Source organism: Squalius cephalus, assembly GCF_949319135.1.
Source record: "Squalius cephalus genome assembly, chromosome: 5".
Taxonomy (NCBI): Eukaryota; Metazoa; Chordata; class Actinopteri; order Cypriniformes; family Leuciscidae; genus Squalius; species Squalius cephalus.
In genome coordinates this window covers 24,354,945-24,375,472 of record NC_137126.1, presented here as the reverse complement: position 1 = coordinate 24,375,472, position 20,528 = coordinate 24,354,945, and the positions used below count along the sequence as shown (strand labels likewise).

Sequence of the window (20,528 nt, the reverse complement as noted above, 5' to 3'; positions counted from 1 at the left end):
TGGTTAGGAATAATGATCATGTACTATTTATATTACAGAGGAAAAATTAAAGTAATTTTCATTAAAATATGTTGCTTTCCATCAAGGAAGTTTTTTTACTTTGTGTGGTCCTTCCCTTTTCACATGCAGTTATGCACATGCAGGAATGCAGTTACTGGTGCTTTTGATTGTTATAGGTTCAATTACAAGTAAGACAGGAACTACATTCCTGTCCAAAAACTTTGTCTTAACCCTATCCCTAGCTCTAGACCTAACCCTACCTATAACTCATAATCAGAGGGATATGGTAGGTGAATAAAAATGATGCAGAAACACCTAACATTGGTTGTAAGCCTAATCTTAATATAAACTGTAAACTTGTCCCTCAAATCTGATTGGTTGATTAAATGTTGTTGTTGGATCAACAAAGGTGTTGATCCAGGAACATGTTGTACTTGTCAAAATTACACTATGTTCACCATTACAACTCACACCCTATACAATAATGGGAGGCAAGGATCCACCCCGTATGGCATCCTTAACTGGACTATATAATAGGATGTTAAAACAGAGGACCAGAATGTGAAACAGATTACTACTGCTGTTTAGGTACTGAGACATAAACCTCACACTTGAACAAGGTAAATACTCCATTTGTGTTTCTTTCTTTCATTAATTTAATGACAACACTTTCATTAACTTGTATTCACCATGTCTTTCCTCTTTGACACAATTATTCTAGATCTTTTTTGATGTCCGGTTATAGCAACACTGCAACTGAAAATTATACAGTAAATCTCATAGACATTATTAATATTTGGCTGCAATAATATTTTCAGCAGAATGGGAAAACAAGTGCAAACCACAACCACTGTAAAAGACAATCCGACTGTGCAGTCTAAGGTTAGTAACACATCTCATATTTCACAAAATATTTATTGTGTCTTCTGTTTGAATAATATATAGGCTACATTTTTCACACTAACAGTTGTCAGTCGATCGCCCAGTTCGATGTCCATTCGCTGTTCATTTGCGAAACTATAAGGATGGCTCGACCCACCAAGATAAACTGCATCACAGAGCAGCTAAGGTATCTTTAAATTGTAATCAAAATAACTTCATGTTTACTGCAGATTTGTGGTGTAGTAATGAAGGATTGATGAGGACTTTGAACTATTTTCTTTAACTTAACACAATAAGTATTATGTGGATGTTATGCAAAAGTTAAAAATCAAAATGGTAATAAGGTTTTGAGGTTGTGAATGAAATTATTTTGTAAAATTTCTAATTAAAATAATCCCCCCCCTCCCCCTCCCCCTCCCCCTCCCCAGAATACACTCTGCAATTCAAAAACTTGCGAGGGCTCCATAATGAATCCCAAATCTCTGATACGCGGTCATTCCAAAATCACATCTTCCTCAGATGACATCCTCACACAGGCAGTGGATTTCATCAACCAGTACTACACATCATTCAAAATGTAGGAGCAATGTATTCTCTAATAACACGTTTATTTAACTTTTAACTTTTAATTTAAGCATTACAGACAAGTATTCTAATACATTTATGAATAATATTATAGGCCATCCTTAAAATTCAACACTCAATTTATACCATAAGTAGGAGGACCCTCTCTTCATGCAACCAGCCTAAAATTGCTAAACACTCTTGATAGGCTAATGTAATCACGTATGTGTATTGAGATGTGATTGTGTGGGAGGAGAGGTAGAGATCCTGTCAACTGTCTTACTTTCATTTTCCTTATGTGAGAGGTGTGAGGTGTCAGGAACCCATCAAAGTAGAATAATGTTTTTTTTTATTAAGTTACTGAAAATAGTAAAAAATATGTTTCTTTCAACTTGACAAACAGGACAAATGGAAATGTAACAGTTGGTTTACTTTACAAAGTGAACCCATTCTTACCTTTTGTGCAGCCCCAATCCAACGGAGCACCAGGCTCGGATTGAAACGGTCACACTGGAGATCACCCAGACCGGGTCCTACTCACTCACTACAGATGAACTCGCTTTCGGGGCCAAACAGGCGTGGAGAAATGCGCCAAGGTGCATTGGCAGGATCCAGTGGACTAATTTACAGGTTTGAGGTTTTTTTTTTTAACATAGATCATAGCTAGCACTTCCAAAGCCATGTTGTGCATTTATACTAATATAGCCTACATCTCTTCTGCAGCTTTTCGATGCGCGTGAGTGCAAGACCGCCGAGGACATGTTTCATGCCTTGTGTACTCATCTTAAGCATGCCACCAATGGAGGAAACTTGAGGTGAGTTGAATGTATTTATTGCAATATGGTCATTATCATCAGATTTACCAAGGCAGAAATATTGCAATGCAAGTGAAACACCAGGACAGAATGACTGAATGACTGACTGACTGAATGAATGAATCAATCAATCAATTCCTAATTGGTAAATTTTTGCAAATCAATTTTTAAGGTTTTTAGAACATTGCATTGATGTTTTTGATACAATATCAGACAATACTTCAGTATTTTATTAAATGTCATAAGAAAGGTAAAAATATAATAGGCTTAGTGCTGGGTAGTAACTGATTACATTTAATCTGGATTACTCAATCTGATTCCAAAAATTAAATACTTTTAAAATACTCACAATCAGAATACAGTTACTTTTTTATTTATTACATGATTATATGTTATTCTAACAATGGCAGTAAATTATGTCATTTCTAAAAAAAAAAAAACAAAAGCCTACCCCATATACATTAAGAAAGTCTTCCAGGTTTGTGGAATTGCATACACAGACCAGCCATTAATCTGCCTATCACTGAAAACTGAGACCCACACAGCATTTGATCACTCAATTTACAGAAATCATTTCACTTTTAAGAAGTGTTTTCTTAATATTGCAACATTGCTACTGACTCCTGACAACACACATTAATTATTGTTTGAATTATCACTCGGTTATAATGAGTAACACTGAGTAATTTAACCATGTATTACTGTTTTTGGAAGGCTTCTGTCTTTCAAACACATTAAAATGTACAAATTCACATCATTTTATGTTTACATGCCATGCAGGGATTCCCCAACTTTGAACCTCATTGATGAACATCATTTACCTAATATATTTACTTGAAGTACCCCCTGAGATTTTAAGTTAATAAGTTAGGTCATAATAAAATTAAGTCAATAATAATAATAATAATAATAATAATAATACAATTAGGTTCTCTGATGTTGGTTGATGATCAACATGCAGGTAAACAAATACAATATTTTTTTTTTAATCTTTTGTAGTAAGTGTATTATTTTGATTGTTTTTATTTTTAAATTATTTATTACATTTTTATGATTTAATCACTTAATAGCTTTTCATTAAACTCACAAACCCCCTATAGTTCCATCAGAAACCGAAGTCAAGGAAACCCTGATATAATATAATATTAATGCACTTCACATTGTCGATAACAAAAAAATAAATATATTTTCTTTCTCTTTGATGAAAATGTTAAGCCAGGGTTGTTGGTTTGAAAAGCGTACAGGTAGCTTTACTGCATGCGTCTGGTATCCCGTGCGCTCTCCAGTCCTCAACAGAAATCTGTGTACTTGCACAGTTTACAGGTAAATGCAACTGCGCCAAAAACACAACTACACAGTGGTAAATACCTAAATATATGTTTCACTAAATATAAAGTATAATTTAAAAAAAAATGCATGCCTGTATGCTCACGTAAAAAACATAAATTCTTAAAAATACAAAAACAAATAATGATTGCAATAAAGAAACCACTAAATATAAACCACCTAGGAAACATATGTTAATGGGAAAATTTTAGCATATTAATGGAAATGGAAATAAATCCTTCATATATAAATTAACTAAGTCAAAATGTTTTGTAAATCTAAAAATGCACAACATAATTCGAGAATTTATTCTGATCCAGGGGAATCAGAATGCCATACTGACTGGACAAGAGGAAGAGCTGGGGATGGAGGAGGGTTATTAGCTCCTGAGAAACGCGATAGCTGCTGATTATACAGAAGGAGCTTATATTGTGGCGTCGTATTCCTAGAGGTAGACGTGTATCAGCTGAGTCAGCTGATGCGAGCTTGACTAACGTGACCTGCCAGAACCTAGTATGGATAAGAGCAGCGAAAACCCAACAAAACCTAACCATATGCTAATATTCCCCAAACACAAAGTGACAGTGAAAATCTGGATGCTTTTTTATTTATTTTTTTATTTTTTAAACACACTACTCCCAACTTGACTGATGCAGATAGAATGGTTAATATATCCTGATGCTAGTGGCATTTGTTGAGTACTATAGATCTAATATTATGGGGGAAGCATCACCCCAAGCTGGAGCAAGCAAGGACACATTGCAACAAGCGTGTTGCTGTAGCCAATTTAACAGTTGTATGGGATCTATTGGGGGAAGCTTACACCCCTAGCGGCAGCAAAATCTGATACAACAAGCATGTTGCATATCACAGAACTATTTGTAACCAGAGCGGTATTTTCGGTATAATTAAATCCAGACAACACTGACTACGCCACCCTGGGATTTGCACCCAATGAAATACAAGGAGGAACAAAGGTTCGGTGGTGCAATGAAAAGACAGAGATGTGTTGTCCTATTTATCAACTAAATAGTTTTATTCAACAAGAAAAAAATAAACTGGAATCATCTTAATCATGATATAAATCACTAGCAAGTTTATTATAACAATAATATTAAAAATCACAATGTTAAAGGAACACTCCACCGTTTTTTGAAATAGGGCTTATTCACAGTCTTTCCTACATTTAGATATGTGGGCAAACGCATTTTTGTCTCTGTGTATGCATTGTTTTAGTTTGGAAGCGCCACTGCTAGCTTAGCTTAGCTTAGCATAATGAATGGAATCATTTGTTGCCAGCTAGCATGTCATGAGTAAAAGTGATAAAAAATAAAAATAAAAAAAACGAATTACTTCTTGTGGCCTGTGTATTCCCAACGAGTACAAATAGCAATGCAGATTAAGACTAGGTGATTTCCTAGGCAGATATTGACTTGGGACTATATTGGGGTGAAGCACAGGCGAAGCACTGCTACTTGGGCGCAGAGATATCACACAACACCTGAAATCCCCCAACTTCCGTCAACGTACCAGCGTGAATAGTAGATACCCGTCAGAGTCAAAGCTGAACTGACTCAACTGAATAGTGACTGTTTACTAAGTATTTTTAGAGCTGTACCACAGCAGAAATTATTCCTTTTGCACCATGAATTGTTATTTCCAAACTATCACCACAAGCTGCTTGAATCTGTGCTGCATAGTGCTAAAAGTACAGCATGTGCAAAGCGAGTAGTTGCCAATGACAACTAAAGCACATCCAATATGATCGCATAAGCCTAGCAAGAGCATATTTAATGAAAACTTGATTAGCCCAAGCAACACGGATAGCATTAGCAACAAGCATGTGGCCAATATCCTGATAGCTTTTAGCAATGAGCATTAAAAAGGAACTTAGCTTAGCTTCATGAAGACTTTCAGAGATGAATGGAGAGTGAATCACATCTAGTCCTGTGTCAATAATGCAGCGATGCGAGCAGCAATGCAGACTGAGGTCACTTCCAAATCGTTGAGTTATGCATTTAACTACTGTTCCCAGAAGGAGGGAAACAAGGTACAACACATGATTATGGGATATAGCGCTCTAGCGCCATCTGCCGAAGACACCTTTATTCACGCCTGGAAGGCAAATGACGCATGACGACGTGGGTAGGGCCACCTGCATATAAATGCAGTCGTGACTATGGGACATATATTCACGCCCTGCCAAGTCGGTGAACTAAACGTAAGGGACCAGCACCACCACATGACCCTTTTTCAAGAGAGTGACGATCCTTGGTCTAAAGCCCCTGCAGTAAGCACGGACTGAGCCACTGTCAACGCAGTGACATCTAGTCGGTAAAAACCGAACAAATGTGTGTGGTGATGCCCAACTGGCTGCCGCACAAATGTCGTCTACTGACACCCCTCTAAACAACGCCCACGATGTTGCCATGCCTCTTGTAGAATGCGCCCGTACCCCTGCTGGCAGAGCTAACCCTTTACTTTTTTATGCAATTGAAATCGCCTCCACGATCCAGTGTGAAAGACGCTGTTTGGACAGCGGTTTCCCATGAACCGGGTTGGCAAAACACACAAAAAGTTGGTCGGATGAACGCACTGCTTGCGTCTGCTCGATATACCAGCGTAAAATTCGTACAGGGCATAACGCATGGAGTCTCCTGTCTTCCTCCGAGTCAATCGAGAGGTTTGACAGAGCTGGCAGCTTGAACGAGAGCGAACTATATGCCCCTGGCATGACTTTTGGTGTATACGCCGCGTTCGGACGCAACACCACTCTAGACCCATCCAGTGCAAACTGGATGCATGAGGGATGCACTGACAGCCATGGAGATCACCATCGCGCTTTGCTGACGCCAGAAAATTATAAGACAGCATCTTTACATTCAATGATTCTAAGGGCTCAAATGGAGGTTCACACATAGCCTCCAAAACCACAGTTAGGTCCCATGATGGAACCATCGACTTTGTAACAGGCTTCAGCCTCTTCGCTCCTTTAAGGAACCGAACGGCCAGCTGGTGCATGCTCGGCGCGGCCCCATTAAAACCCTTGTGACAGGCCGAAATGGCCGCTAAGTAAACTTTTAGTGTGGAATGTGAGCGACCTCCCTATCAACATCATGATACATGCCTACCATGTTTTCGTTGGCCAGTGCGGGGCCACTAAAATTAGTGACAGACCCTCCTGACGCACTCTGTCCAGAGTGGGCTGTATCAGGTCTACCGGCGGAAACACGTACAGTAGAGTTTTGGGTCATACATGAGACAGCGCATCCACCCCCAGCAGGGCGCTGCTGTTCATTATTGAGAAAAACAGCGGGCAGTGCGTGTTTTCCTTGGACGCAAAAAGATCGACCTCGGCCCTGCCGAACGCTCCCAAATCTGCGCCACTATTCTCGGGTGCAAATACCATTTCCTGACCTGTGGTCCTCCCCGGGATAGCAGGTCTGCTCCGCCATTCAGGCGGCCCGGGACATGCACTGCCCTGAGCAACGCTAAGTGTTTGCTGGCCTATATTAGGAGTGTCTGTGTTAGTTGCAGCAGTGGAAGAGAGCGGGTGCCACTTGTCTGTTTATGTATGACATTACTGTCGTGTTGTCCGTTCTGACTAACACATGTTCGCTGTGCAGATGCTGCACAAAGTGTTTCAGTGCCAGAAGAACTGCCTGCAACTCCAAGTAATTTATATGATGCTCCTTCAGTGTTGATGACCATTCTCCTTTTACAGAACTCCCCCGGCATAGAGCTCCCCATCCATGTAGTGACGCATCTGTCGTCACTACTATACGTGACGTAACTCTGCCTAGAGGAATTTCATCTGTCAAGAGACCCGGGATCTCCAGGGAACCAGAGCCCAAATGCACGCTGGCGTTATCGTCACTTGTCTGTTTAAATGCCGTGTGACATTCAGACCAGTGCTCAGCTCCAATATCTGTAACGCATGCATAAAGAGGAGACCCAGCCGAACGACTGCTATTACTGAGGCCATCAACCCCAGCAGCCTCAACACTGTATGAAAACGCACTCGCCTTCCCAGTCAAAAAAGACTTAGGCAGCTGTAAAAATTCTCGGCTCTTTGTAGTGCAGCATAGCTGTGTTCTTTACCGAATCTATGTATAAACCGAGATATGAAATCCGCTGACATGGAACCAGGGAGCTTGAGATTTATTAAAAATCCCAGAGCTCGTAGATGGGAGACAAGTGTTTGTGTTTGCAATACTGCTTGTTCCCTGGTGTCTGCGGCCAGGAGAGTAGATCGTCCAAATAGGTGAATACTCTCATGCCTTGATGATGCAGCGGAGTCAGTGCCGCTTCTGCACACTTCGTGAAGAAAGTGTGCAGAAGCGGTGCAGTACACTGCGTGAATCATGCGAAGAAACCATGGTGTTGGTGCGCATGCGTACCACCGTTCCAGGCTGACAGCGAGGATCCCCGGCATCACCTCTCTTATTGAGCATTGCTAGATATTGGATATCCCTGCCTTTACCCCCTTTGACAACACTTGGTTCGTTTGTGATTTTGGTGGTTTCAAAACATTTTGATTGTTCTGACAAATCAATACATGAGGCATTGTATGACTTTTTTGTCAAATCAACACATGAGGCATTGTATGCTGAACACAAAGTTTCTTTATTGAAATTGAACTTAAAGGTGAGCCCGCTCTTTTGCAGGGTTTCTTTCAGGGTTTCCAGAGAAGAGAAGGCGGCTGCCTCTGGGCCGATGATCCTCCCTCGTTTGCGAGCTAGGAATTTGGCCATCCCCTCCTTTCTGCGGTGAAAAATTTCCCTTTCTCTGGGGACGGGTCTTTCTTTCCTGACCCCACCTGCTGTTTAGACTGTGTATTCACTCGCTTAGCCTCCCAAGCGTTGGGTCTCGACGCTGCTGCTGCAGCCGGCTGGTGGCGGTCTTAGCTGGTGGCGGTCGAGAAGACGACCTAAACCCTGGCTGAGCAGCCGACTGTGTTGGTCTGCTAAACCTTCTAGGCACTGAACCCCTGAGAGATTCTGCCTGTTTCTATGAGTTCTCAAATCGCGCTTGAAACGCGTCAAGACCCTCTCCAAATAGACCCGTCGTGGAGATTGGTGCGCTGAGGAACGCATTCCGATCTCGTTCAGGCAAGTTCGCCAGAGTCAACCATAGATGGCGCTGAGCCACCACTGTACTGGCCATCGCATGACCTAACGATACCAATGCGCAACGTGTTGTACGCAGTATATAATCAGCTGTGGATCTTACCTCCCCATGAGTTCGTCACACGGTTTTCCCTCTGACACAGCCTTGCTTAGTTCACCCAAGCAAATAGCCTGATATGATTGTAGCAAGGACATAGTGTTCAAGGCTCTAGCCATGCAGGCCTGATCACCATAAATCCTGCTAAGCTGTCTGTACGAGAACCTACACGGTGCCGACGGGAGAGTGGGGATGCCCGCGATACCGCTATTTTGCATTGGAGCCAAGCATGTCGCAAGCGAATGCTCCATTGGAGGAGCTGATATTAACCCTGCTTCTTGTGCTCCTTCGAGGTCGGTGAACTTACTCATTCCCGGCACCGGAGAAAGACAAGATAAGGATTTCGACCATGAAGCTGTAAGCTCTGCCATACAGTCTGGGTAAAGCGTCCTTACCACAGTTTGAACCTGAGATAAATAGAACCCGCCGAAGCGCAAGCCTTATATTTAAATCGGGGGAGGGGCAGGCCACTCCACCGACAGCTTTGCTGCCGCCCTTCCATATAGTTCAATGAAGGGCTCCTCCATAAACTCACTTCCACCCGTCGCCTCGGAGGGTGAGGGGGAAGCCGTGACCTGCTCCAGCTGAAAATGATCATCGAAGAATTCCTCACCCGCTTCCAGCGAGACAGAGTCCTCCTCCCGACACTCCAATGGAGCCATCAGGGGAACATTGTTAAAATCATCCATAACCTCCCCGGCTTCCATACGGTCGCCCCAAGTCCCTGTGGCTTTCTCAAAAATGGCTAGTGCCGCATCTGGAACAGCAGCTGAAGACAGAAGCGGGCCGTGTCTGTCCACTGTACCATTGAGAACCTGCTCAACAAACGCTACACGCCGCTCGAGTGTCGAATGACGAAGCTGTCGGCAGCGTATACAAGCTCCGGGGTGTGATGGCGTTCTAGCAGCACGGTGAAGAGCTGAAGAACAAAGGGAATGACGCATACGACTGCATTTATATGCTGTGGGCAGGTGGCCCCGCCCACATCATCATGTGTCATTTGCCTTTCAGGCGTAAATAAAGGTGTCTTCAGTAGATGGCGCTAGAGTGCGATATCCCAGTCATGTGTTGTACCGAGTTGACTGACTGAATGGAAACAGGCAACTTAGGATCAATGCGGTGAATCTCGTGTTCAAGTTCACGAACTTGAATGAATCTGAGGTGAAATCCTTGTGGGGAACGAATTCCTTTCACTAAATTCCCTATTGCAGGATTCCTTGTAAGATGATATGGTTTGCCTGCCGAATTTCGCCATTTAATTAGCTCCTGAGAAATGCAATAGCTGCTGACAATACTGAAGGAGCTTATATATGTATACAGTTATAGGCGTCGTATTGCTATAGGTAGACGTGTATCAGCTGAGAGTCAGCTGATGCGAGCTTGACTAACGTGACCTGCCAGAACTGACGCTACGCTTAATTTTTGGCAGGTCTGTCATCACTGTGTTTCCTCAAAGAACGGATGGAGATCATGATTTCCGTGTTTGGAACGGTCAGCTTATAAAGTATGCAGGATATCAGATGGAAGATGGCAGTGTGATCGGGGACCCAGGAGGTGTGGAGTTTACACAGGTAATTCAAATAGAAGCTTTGAGGAGGACAAATATATGTCCTCTGCTTTATAAGATATCTTATCTTTTTTTAAAAAAAATTTTTTTGATATTTTAAAGATATAAAAGATATACAAATTTTTTTTTTTTAAATGGCATTTGCCAACCATTTGCCTCTGTTAAGAAATAATCACATGATAACTGCTGGAAATTGTGCACTCTTTATAGGTGTGTATGCAACTTGGATGGAAACCAAAGTATGGTCACTTTGATGTGCTGCCACTAGTCCTGCAGGCGAATGGAGAGGATCCTGAACTTTTTGATATTCCTTCAGAACTGATTCTGGAGGTCCCAATAGAGCACCCAGAGTAAGTCATTTGGATCATTTCAGAGAAAAGGGGGAAATATTTGATTTCTAAATTTGAATTATAGTTTGAGAAAAGGATCTTCACAGCTTATTCTCTGATTAAATGGTGTTGTGCTCTGCCTTTGTCCAGGTATGAATGGTTCAAAGATCTAAACCTCAAGTGGTATGCAATTCCTGCAGTAGCCAACATGCTAATGGAAATCGGTGGTCTGGAATTCACAGCATGTCCTTTCAATGGCTGGTACATGGGCACAGAGATTGGAGTGAGGGATTTCTGTGACAGCCAGCGCTACAACGTTTTGGAGGTAGTTTGTCCTCACTATCTCATGGCGGTAGCTAAGCACACCTTGATAATTTTGATATTTATGTTTTGCTTTTACTGCTTTATGTCCTGTAGCGCGTTGGACAGCTAATGGGCTTAGAGACACGCAAGCTGTCTTCACTGTGGAAAGACCAGGCACTCGTGGCTATTAATGTTGCAGTAGTTCATAGTTACCAGGTAAAGTGTCCTTCCACTTTTGTACTGTTGAAATATTGATATGCAAATTGATTTAAGATTATCTCACTGTTATTGTATCTGAAATTATACATAATAAAAACAGAGTTAGGAAAGAAGATAAAGCCATTTAGATATTTATTGGACTTTATGTTGCTATATTGCTGTGTAGAAAAATAAGGTCACCATCACGGACCACCATACAGCAAGCGAGTCGTTCATGCAGCACATGGAGACAGAAGTTCGTGTGCGTGGAGGCTGTCCAGCTGATTGGGTGTGGCTGGTCCCACCCATGTCTGGCTCTATCACCCCTGTGTACCATCAGGAGATGCTCAACTACATCCTTTCTCCCTTTTTCTATTATCAGGTATCAAACTTTCTGAAACAAAATCAAACATATGGTTAGAATGGGTGGAAAATTGTAGACCCCACTAGAGATGTAACGTATTAACGAGTACAACGGTTTTCATCATTGATAATAAGAAATGTTTCCTGGTTACCAAATCAGCATATTAGAATGATTTCTGAAGGATCATGTGACACTGAAGACATTAGAAAATCTTACCAATCCCTAACTTTTGAACAGCAGTGTTAATAAAGAAAACTTTAGACATTAGCAGTGTGTAAATGTGCTGTTTTTGTGTTTTTTGAAGGCTGATGCATGGCTAACACACAAGTGGAAAGATGAGAAGAAAGGACTTCGGAGATGTAAGGTCAGCTTCAAAGGACTGATAAGGTACTAACAGACCCGCAGCTTCTCCAAACAAAACAACACTGTACTTCATTAATGCCAACGACCAACGCCATTTACATCAAAATATTTGTGTTCTTTCTTCTTAGAGCAGTGTTTTTTTCTCAAATGCTCATCAAGACAGTCATGGCCAAAAGAGTGCCCTGCACTGTTCTCTATGCCACTGAAACAGGGAAGTCACTGACCTTTGCCAAAAAACTGAAAACCATGCTCAACTGTGCCTTCGACACCAGGGTAAGAAATGCTGTCTTTGTAAAATGATTTCAAATGTTGTATTATTAACAGTGCAGTATATGAACAAACAACAAAAATGTGATCCAAAACTAATATTTACTCTTGCTTTCTAATACAGCTGATATGCATGGAGGACTATGATTTCAGTGAGCTTGAGACAGAGAGCCTTCTGATGGTGGTCACCAGTACTTTCGGCAATGGGGAAAGTCCAGGAAATGGAGTGGTATGGGCATAATTTTGTGAATAAATGTATCAAAATTATAATATATAGAAATATGTCATATAAATACTGTATACCATTCAAATGTTTGGGATCATTAAGATTTGTTTTATGTTTTTGAAAGAAGTCTCTTATGGCTGCATTTATTTGATCAAAAATAAAAATTGTGAAATATTATCATTTTAACTGTTTTCTATTTGGATATATATATATATATATATATATATATATATATATATATATATATATATATATATATATATATATATATATATATTAAAACGTGATATTCAGCAGCTATTACTCTAGAAATCATTCTAATATGTTGATTTGCTGCTGAACAAACATTTCTTATTATTATCAGTGTTGAAAACAATTCTGCTGCTTAATATTTTTTGTGGAAATTGTGATACATTATTTGATCTGATATTTGATTCAAAAGAACTGCATTTATTTGACTTAGAAGTCTTTTGTAACGTTACGTCTTCACTGTCACTTTTAATCAATTTAAAGCATCCTGAATCAAAGATTTTTTTTTTTACCTGAATTTTCCACATGAATTCAAAATTTGATTTTGAAATTAATATTTTCTTTCCCTCAGAGCTTCAGGAAGCATCTTTTCAGCTTGCAAAACCTGAAAAACAATGTCAGGTTTGTAGTCTAGCAATGCTAAGATTTTCACTTTTATCACCTGTCAATATGCTCTTGTAGAACAGGAGCCCTGATATCCTCTTCTCTATACAGGTACAGTGTGTTTGGCCTTGGCTCACGTGTGTACCCACAATTCTGTGCTTTTGCCCATGCTGTGGATGACAAGCTTGCTGAGCTGGGGGCCAAGCGTCTGACTGCCACAGGGGAGGGAGATGAACTTAATGGGCAGGACGAGGCCTTCTCTGCCTGGGCTTGCACTGCTTTTAAGGTTGGTGAGGTTTCTATAATTTCCTCTGTGTTTGGATGATTCAATGTATAAAATAAATATTATACTACTAATACAGTAGTGTACAACAAATTAAGGACACATCTCTGTTTTTTAAGGATGCGTGTGAGGAGTTTAACATTAAAAAACAGCTGAAGGGTGTTGAGCAACAGTTGGACGGCTGGGACCCACAGAGATACAGAGTTCAGCATGACAGTTGCGCTCTGGACCGAATTACAGGTACACCTTTTTTAACAACAACAACAACAACAACAAAAGTAGTTTAATAAAAGTCACTATCTATCTAAACTCAATAATCACCAGGTTGTATATTATTTTGACCCATAATACAGTATTTACACATATGAATCTTCTGTTTCTACAGCACTGTCTGCTCTTCACTCTAAAACTGTGTTTCCTATGACGCTGAAAAGAAGGCAGAAACTGCAGAGCGCTCAGTCAAGGTTTGAATCCACAATTTCATTACCTAAATCCCAGCTAAAAAAAATATGTTCTAAGAACATTTTGCTAATGTTTTTGCAATTATTATAGGAATGTTACTTTTGAATATTTCCTGAACATTCTGAAAATATTAACATTTTTAAAAATGTTAGATGAACATCCAACTAAAATGTTTCAGAATTTTTTCCCCCATCAATAATGTATAATTCACGAGTTCACACTTGCATACAATTTGAGGGGGTAAAGTTTAATGCATATTTGGCGTGCTGTCCGGGGGGAGGGCTCCGAGCTCGGAGTTCGGCCCGAACCCAGAGTACTCCCCCCGTATGTAAGTGTTTAGGACAAGAAGCGTGGAGAAGGGGTGGTGGGGTGATGCTGCAAAACTGTCAATGGATTGAGGTGAAACTGCTGAATGCATTATATACCTCTTACCATTGATTGCTGAGTACTCTCCACTTGTGTTAATTATCTGAACATGCTCCTCCCGAACTTTGTTGATAAAACATCATATAATGTTTATATGTTAATGTTTTGAGAACATTATTAAAGTCCAGACAAGTTTGAATAAACATTCTCTTAATGATACTGGAAGAACATTTGTTTATAACTTTGAGAGAACCTTGCCAGAACATTAGATAAAGTTCTGAGAACATTCCCTGTCAGCTGAGCTTTTACACATTTGACAGTGCTGTTTTTCAACTTATTTTTTCTATTTTCAGTCGTTCTACTATCCTGGTTGAGCTGAAGACGGTTGGAAACACAGAGGTCTTGAACTTTGCCCCTGGGGATCATGTGGGGATTTTTCCAGAGAATTCTGCAGAGTTGGTGGATGGTATTGTGAAGCATCTCCCAGATGCCCCTCCTATTAACCAGAGCCTTCACCTGGAGTCCCTCTCTGACTCTAGCCCTGGTAACAATCACTAATGGCTGTAATAATAAACTATATAAGTAAATTTGAGATGGGGCACAAAATCCAAGCTTATTTTTATGACTCTGTCCTGTGTTGTCTTTCAGTGGAAGTGAGATGGCAGAAAGAGGAGTGTATCCCTGCTTGCACTCTAGTCCAGGCTCTTACATACTTCCTTGATGTCACAACTCCACCTTCACAAAGCCTCCTGCGCAAACTCTCTTCAGTGGCTGGTCAGGAAGAGGATCGCAAACGACTTGAGGCACTTGCATCGGTAATTGCGTTATAAAAAAAGAATGTAAGAATTTAAATGGGACCATTGTTTGATTTTATTCTCAATAACACATTACCAGTAATAATAATAATAATATTGCTTTTATTTTATATAGTGCCTTTCAGGAAACTCAAGGTCGCTTTACAATAAAGTACAAATACAGCGGGGGAAATAAGTATTGAACACGTCATCATTTTTCTCAGTAAATATATTTCCACAGGTGCTATTGACATGAAATTTTCACCAGATGTTGGTAACAACCCAAGTAAGCCATACATACAAAGAAACAAACAAAAATAAGTTCAGAAATTAAGTTATGTGTAATAATGTGAAATGACACAGGGAAAAAGTATTGAACACATGAAGAAAGGGAGGCACAAAAAGGCATGGAAAGCCAAGACAACTGCTGAAAACTATTAGTAATTAAAAAGCAATCCAGCCCCCTGTCCGTGCAAATTAATAACAGCTGGTTCAGTCCCAACGGATGGCCTACAAAAAGGTCTCATTGCCAAGGTGTCACACAAGACACATCTCATGATGGGTAAAAGCAAAGAGCTGTCTCAAGACCTTCGCAACCTAATTGTTCCAACACATAATGATGGCATTGGTTATAGGCGCCATTCTAAGCTTCTGAATGGTCCAGTGAGCACTGTTGGGGCCATAATACGGAAGTGGAAAGACAATAATTTCACCATAAATGTGCCTCGACCAGTGCTCCTCGCAAGATTTCTGATAGAGGAGTGAAAAGAATAATCAGAAGAGTTGTCCAAGAGCCAACACCAAGTTGTATGGTGTTTTTAGGGTAATGTGCACTGCCATTTCTCCTCCAAATATGGTGTGTATTATGGCATCCAAACAGTTCAATTTTGCTCTCATGTGACCACACTATATTCTCCCAGTATTTCACTGGCTTTTCCAAATGTTGTGCAGCAAACTTTAAACGAGCTTCAACATGCTTTTTTTTCAGTAATGGAGTCTTGCGTGGTGAGCGTGCATACAGGCCATGGCGGTGGAGTGCATTACTTACTCTTTTCTTTGAGACAACAGTACCTGCTATCTGCAGGTCTTTTTGAAGCTCTCCACAAGTGATCCTTGGCTCTTGGACAACTCTTCTGATTATTCTTTTCACTCTATCAGAAATCTTGCGAGGAGCACCTGGTCGAGGCAAATTTATGGTGAAATTATTGTCTTTCCACTTCCGTATTATGGCCCCAACAGTGCTCACTGGAACATTCAGAAGCTTAGAATGGTGCCTATAACCAATGCCATCATTATGTTTTGCAACAATTAGGTTGCGAAGGTCTTGAGACAGCTCTTTGCTTTTACCCATCATGAGATGTGTCTTGTGTGACACCTTGGCAATAAGACCTTTTTGTAGGCCATCATTTGGGACTGAACCAGCTGTTATTAATTTCCACTGACAGGGGGCTGGATTGCTTTTTAATTACTGTAAGTTTTCAGCAGTTGTCTTGGCTTTCCATGCCTTTTTGCGCCTCCCTTTCTTCATGTGTTCAATACTTTTTCCCTGTGTCATTTCACATTATTACACATAACTTAATTTCTGAACTTATTTTTGTTTGTTTCTTTGTATGTATGGCTTACTTGGGTTGTTACCAACATCTGGTGAAAATTTCATGTCAATAGCACCTGTGGAAATATATTTACTGAGAAAAATGATGACGTGTTCAATACTTATTTCCCCGCTTTAAACATGACATAGAAACATGACATGAAACAATATAAATAAATTGAGACGAATAACATAATAGATAGTGGTAGAAATCAGATCATAAAGTCAGGGGTCAGGGAAACAAGTAGCAAAAAGATATGTTGTAAGTTGGTTTTTGAAATCGTGTAATGATGAAAGGTCGCGGATGTGTTGGGGAATAGAATTCCTGAGAGTTGGGGCAGCGATACAAAAAGCCCTTCCACCAAAAGATGATAGTTTGTGTCTACGGATCGTCAGCAGACCAGTATCGGAGGATCTAAGTGTGTGACCTGGTGAGTAGGTATGGATGAGATCAGGAGTATGGATGGGACCATGGAGTGCTGTAAAATGTGATAAGGAGTATCTTGAAATCTGTGCAAAATCGGAGTAATGTGAGAAGATTTCTTTGTGTATGTGAGGACCCTAGCTGCGGAGTTCTGAATATATTGGATCTTATTTATAGATGAATTGGTAAGCCATAGAAGAGAGAATTGCAGTAGTCAAGCCGTTTGCTAGCATTGCCAATGCATTTACAGCATTCTACCATTTCTCCATAGGATTTCCAGGAATATTCTACATGGAAAGATTTCTACAGGCCCACCTTCTTGGAGGTGCTTGTAGAATTTCCTTCTCTAAAAGTCCCTACCGCCTTCCTTCTCAGCCAGCTTCCTCTGCTCAAGCCCCGCCTGTACTCTGTCAGCTCCTCATTGGACCATCATCCAAACGAGCTGCACCTCACATTGTCTGTGGTGGAGTACCACACCCAGGGTATGATACTAAACATGTAGAAAACATAAAAAACAAAGACATTGGATAATTCTTTTATAATCAAACACCAAGTGAGATGTAAGGATAACGTTGTGTTCTGTTGTATCGTAGATGGAGAAGGCCCAATGCGTTATGGCACCTGCAGCACATGGCTAAACACCATCAAACGAGGATACACAGTTCCCTGCTTCGTTCACCGGTACTGATGATAGATAGTTAAATGCTGAAAATGAATATCTCATTTAAATACTAATAAAGGCATTTTAACATTCTGTTCTCAATATCTTAATAACATAGAAAACTTGACTTGTTTACTGCTCATTATTTCAGCTCAGGTGGGTTCCACCTCCCAGAAGACCCCATCACTCCAGTTATTCTGATAGGGGCTGGCAGTGGTATTGCTCCTTTCCGCAGCTTCTGGCAACAGCGCATTCACGACATGAAAAAGACAGGTAATACATGTGTTTAAGGTCATGAAGTTTAGACACAAAAGCATTTTATGACTCTTGCCTCGAGACATAGAGGTTCTATCGATCCAAACCAGTTATCACAATATCCAGCATTTTATTTGACCAGTAATGCACTACTGTTCAAAGGTTTGGGGTCAGTAAGTAAAAAAATAAAATAAAAAAACTTTCATACAGTTTCATAAGTGATTTTAGTTTGATTTGTTGAAAAAAATAAATACTTTTTTCACATTTATAAATATCACGTTTCCACAAACCTAATAAGCATCATAACTGTTCACAAAATGTATAATAATAAATGTTTCTTGAGCAGCAAATCAGCATATTAGAATGATTTCTGAAGGATCATGTGACACTGAAGACTGGAGTAATGATGCTGAAAATGCAGCTCTGCCATCACGGCAATAAATTACCTTTCAACGATATATTAAAAGAGAAAACAATCATTTTAAATTGTAATTTCATTATACAATATTATTGTTTTTACTGTATTTTTGATTGAATAAATACAACCTTGGTGAGCATTAGATTTCTTACTGACCCCAAACTTTTAAACAGTACTGTTGTATATTGAAGGTATTTAAGTTCAAATAAAACTGTCTGTAGTTATTTGTATTTTAAATCGTCAAAGTTTTAATCCTAAATGAATTGCCTTATTTAATTGACAAATTTTTAGGTCTGCAAATGACTCCTATGACACTGCTATTTGGATGTCGTGATTCACAAACAGACCATCTGTATAAAGTAGAAACTCTGAAGTTGAGACTTGATGGCATTCTGGACAAGATCAATACAGCTTATTCTCGCCAACCTGGTAAACCAAAGGTACATCTCTAAAGTTCTGTTCATGCTGTACTATACTCAAAATAATTAAGGTTCTCTCAGTCTGTTCTCGCTGTTCATCAGATGCGCTTACACTGGAATCAGTTTGTGTCTTCTGTCTGTAACCAAGCTTGTGTTGTTTGGAACAGATGTATGTGCAGGATGTCTTGAAGGAGCAGCTCTCTGAAAAGGCCTTGGAGGTTCTACACAAGAACGCAGGTCATCTGTATGTCTGTGGTGGCATGAACATGGCCCGTGATGTTGCTAGCACTTTGCAAGATATCTTGGCGAATAAAACAGGCATGACCATCACAGAAGCTGGAGAATTTCTAGAGAGGTTGAAGGTGTGATTCACTGTTTCAATCCTCATGTCATTGTATGAACTGCTATGTGACCAGTGAACTCACGCCATCATGATCTTTTTGTTGGCAGGTGGAGAAGAGATACCATGAAGACATTTTTGGAGCCTAATAACAGAGATCTGCTGCATCATATGAAGTTAATTCACAGTTTTACCACAAGCTGGGATACTGGGAACCAAATTTAACTAATGCGATTCTAATGTTTTTCCACTATTTATGTTCTTTAAACTGATATAAATATAGTTTTTCTTTATTTACATCAAACGGGATTGTTTACTCATGTATCCTTGTAGTAGGTGGGCTGTGATGCGATTTAAAATGCTCTATTTTAAGAGGATAATCTATGGCTTTAGTTTATGGAGCGCATTTCTTTGTTTTTATTTCATTTCTGAATGATACTTCTGATTTGTTCTAATGTCTTCTATGTACTGTATGACTTTTTCTTCAAATGAATTGTTCTAAGCCACAATTAGTCACCAGCATTTGATAATTTATACTCTTTTTGTATTAATGATCTTTTCTAAATAATTTATGGTTAAATTGGAATGTTTCTTCATCCCTGCTAAAATGTGTATGTATAATGTGTTAAACTCTCAGTTAAACTCTCAATGAAACTAATAAATTAAAACATTATATAAATAATAAACACATTTAATAACATCTAAATAAGTAATCAAATGTGAAATGTCTTTTATTTATTTAAATTCTTTTAAGACACACCATGTGTTCCAAAGGCACACCCATAGCAACAGTAACCAAGCAAAACTAAACAAATGTTTATGAACATTCTATATACTTTTGTGACATCATAATGAGTAGAATTAGTAAGGAGATTCAACTGAAATGGACCAGGATGAGGTAGAAGCAGAAAAGCAGAAAGAGAGAAGAATGATAATGAACAAGAATGAAAAGAAAACATAGAGAACCAGTATACTTTGAAAATGATTCCTGTCTGGTAAAACTTTGCAAGAGAAACTTATTCAATGAAAAAACAAATGGAGACCAAAAAAGAAACCAAGACAATGGTGGGAATGGGTTGAAAAAAAGGAAAGAAAAAAAGTGAAGACCTTGGTGGAGAAAGTGGATGTGGCAGCAGAAAGAGAGGAGGAACAGAACAAGAAAACGGAGGTTCTGTCAGGACCACTATCGTCAAATACGATTGACAATTAGCAGACAGTTAGGATTGGCGGTATGGTTCTGTTCTAGGCAAGAACTCCCTGTGCATCCATGCAGCCTAGCATGGATAAGAGCAGGGAGAGCAGCAATAGCCCCCCCTTAGGGTAAACAGAACAGAACCAACATGAATATATTGCAGATATCATTAATTCAAGATTTTAAAGTAAAACATAATTCGAGAATTTATTCTGATTCAAGGGGAATCAGAATGCCAAATATTGACTGGACAGAGGAGG

At 39.8% G+C, this 20,528-nt stretch overlaps 1 protein-coding gene across 1 annotated transcript; it reads left to right on the top strand.

Moving 5' to 3' along the window:
• The first annotated feature begins 716 nt into the window (after positions 1-716).
• On the top strand, positions 717-19,609 carry LOC307158584 (nitric oxide synthase, inducible-like). The gene is made up of 25 exons (XM_079871293.1): positions 717-882; positions 968-1,069; positions 1,311-1,459; positions 1,914-2,076; positions 2,170-2,261; positions 10,243-10,384; positions 10,591-10,730; positions 10,860-11,034; positions 11,127-11,228; positions 11,398-11,592; positions 11,879-11,961; positions 12,066-12,210; positions 12,329-12,433; positions 13,032-13,081; positions 13,175-13,349; positions 13,466-13,586; positions 13,732-13,810; positions 14,528-14,718; positions 14,823-14,989; positions 17,255-17,465; positions 17,577-17,664; positions 17,796-17,917; positions 18,609-18,757; positions 18,904-19,098; positions 19,187-19,609. The coding sequence occupies exons 1-25, from the start codon at positions 823-825 to the stop codon at positions 19,223-19,225; spliced, it is 3,240 nt and encodes a 1,079-aa protein (XP_079727419.1). The 5' UTR covers positions 717-822; the 3' UTR covers positions 19,226-19,609.
• Positions 19,610-20,528: the final 919 nt, after the last annotated feature.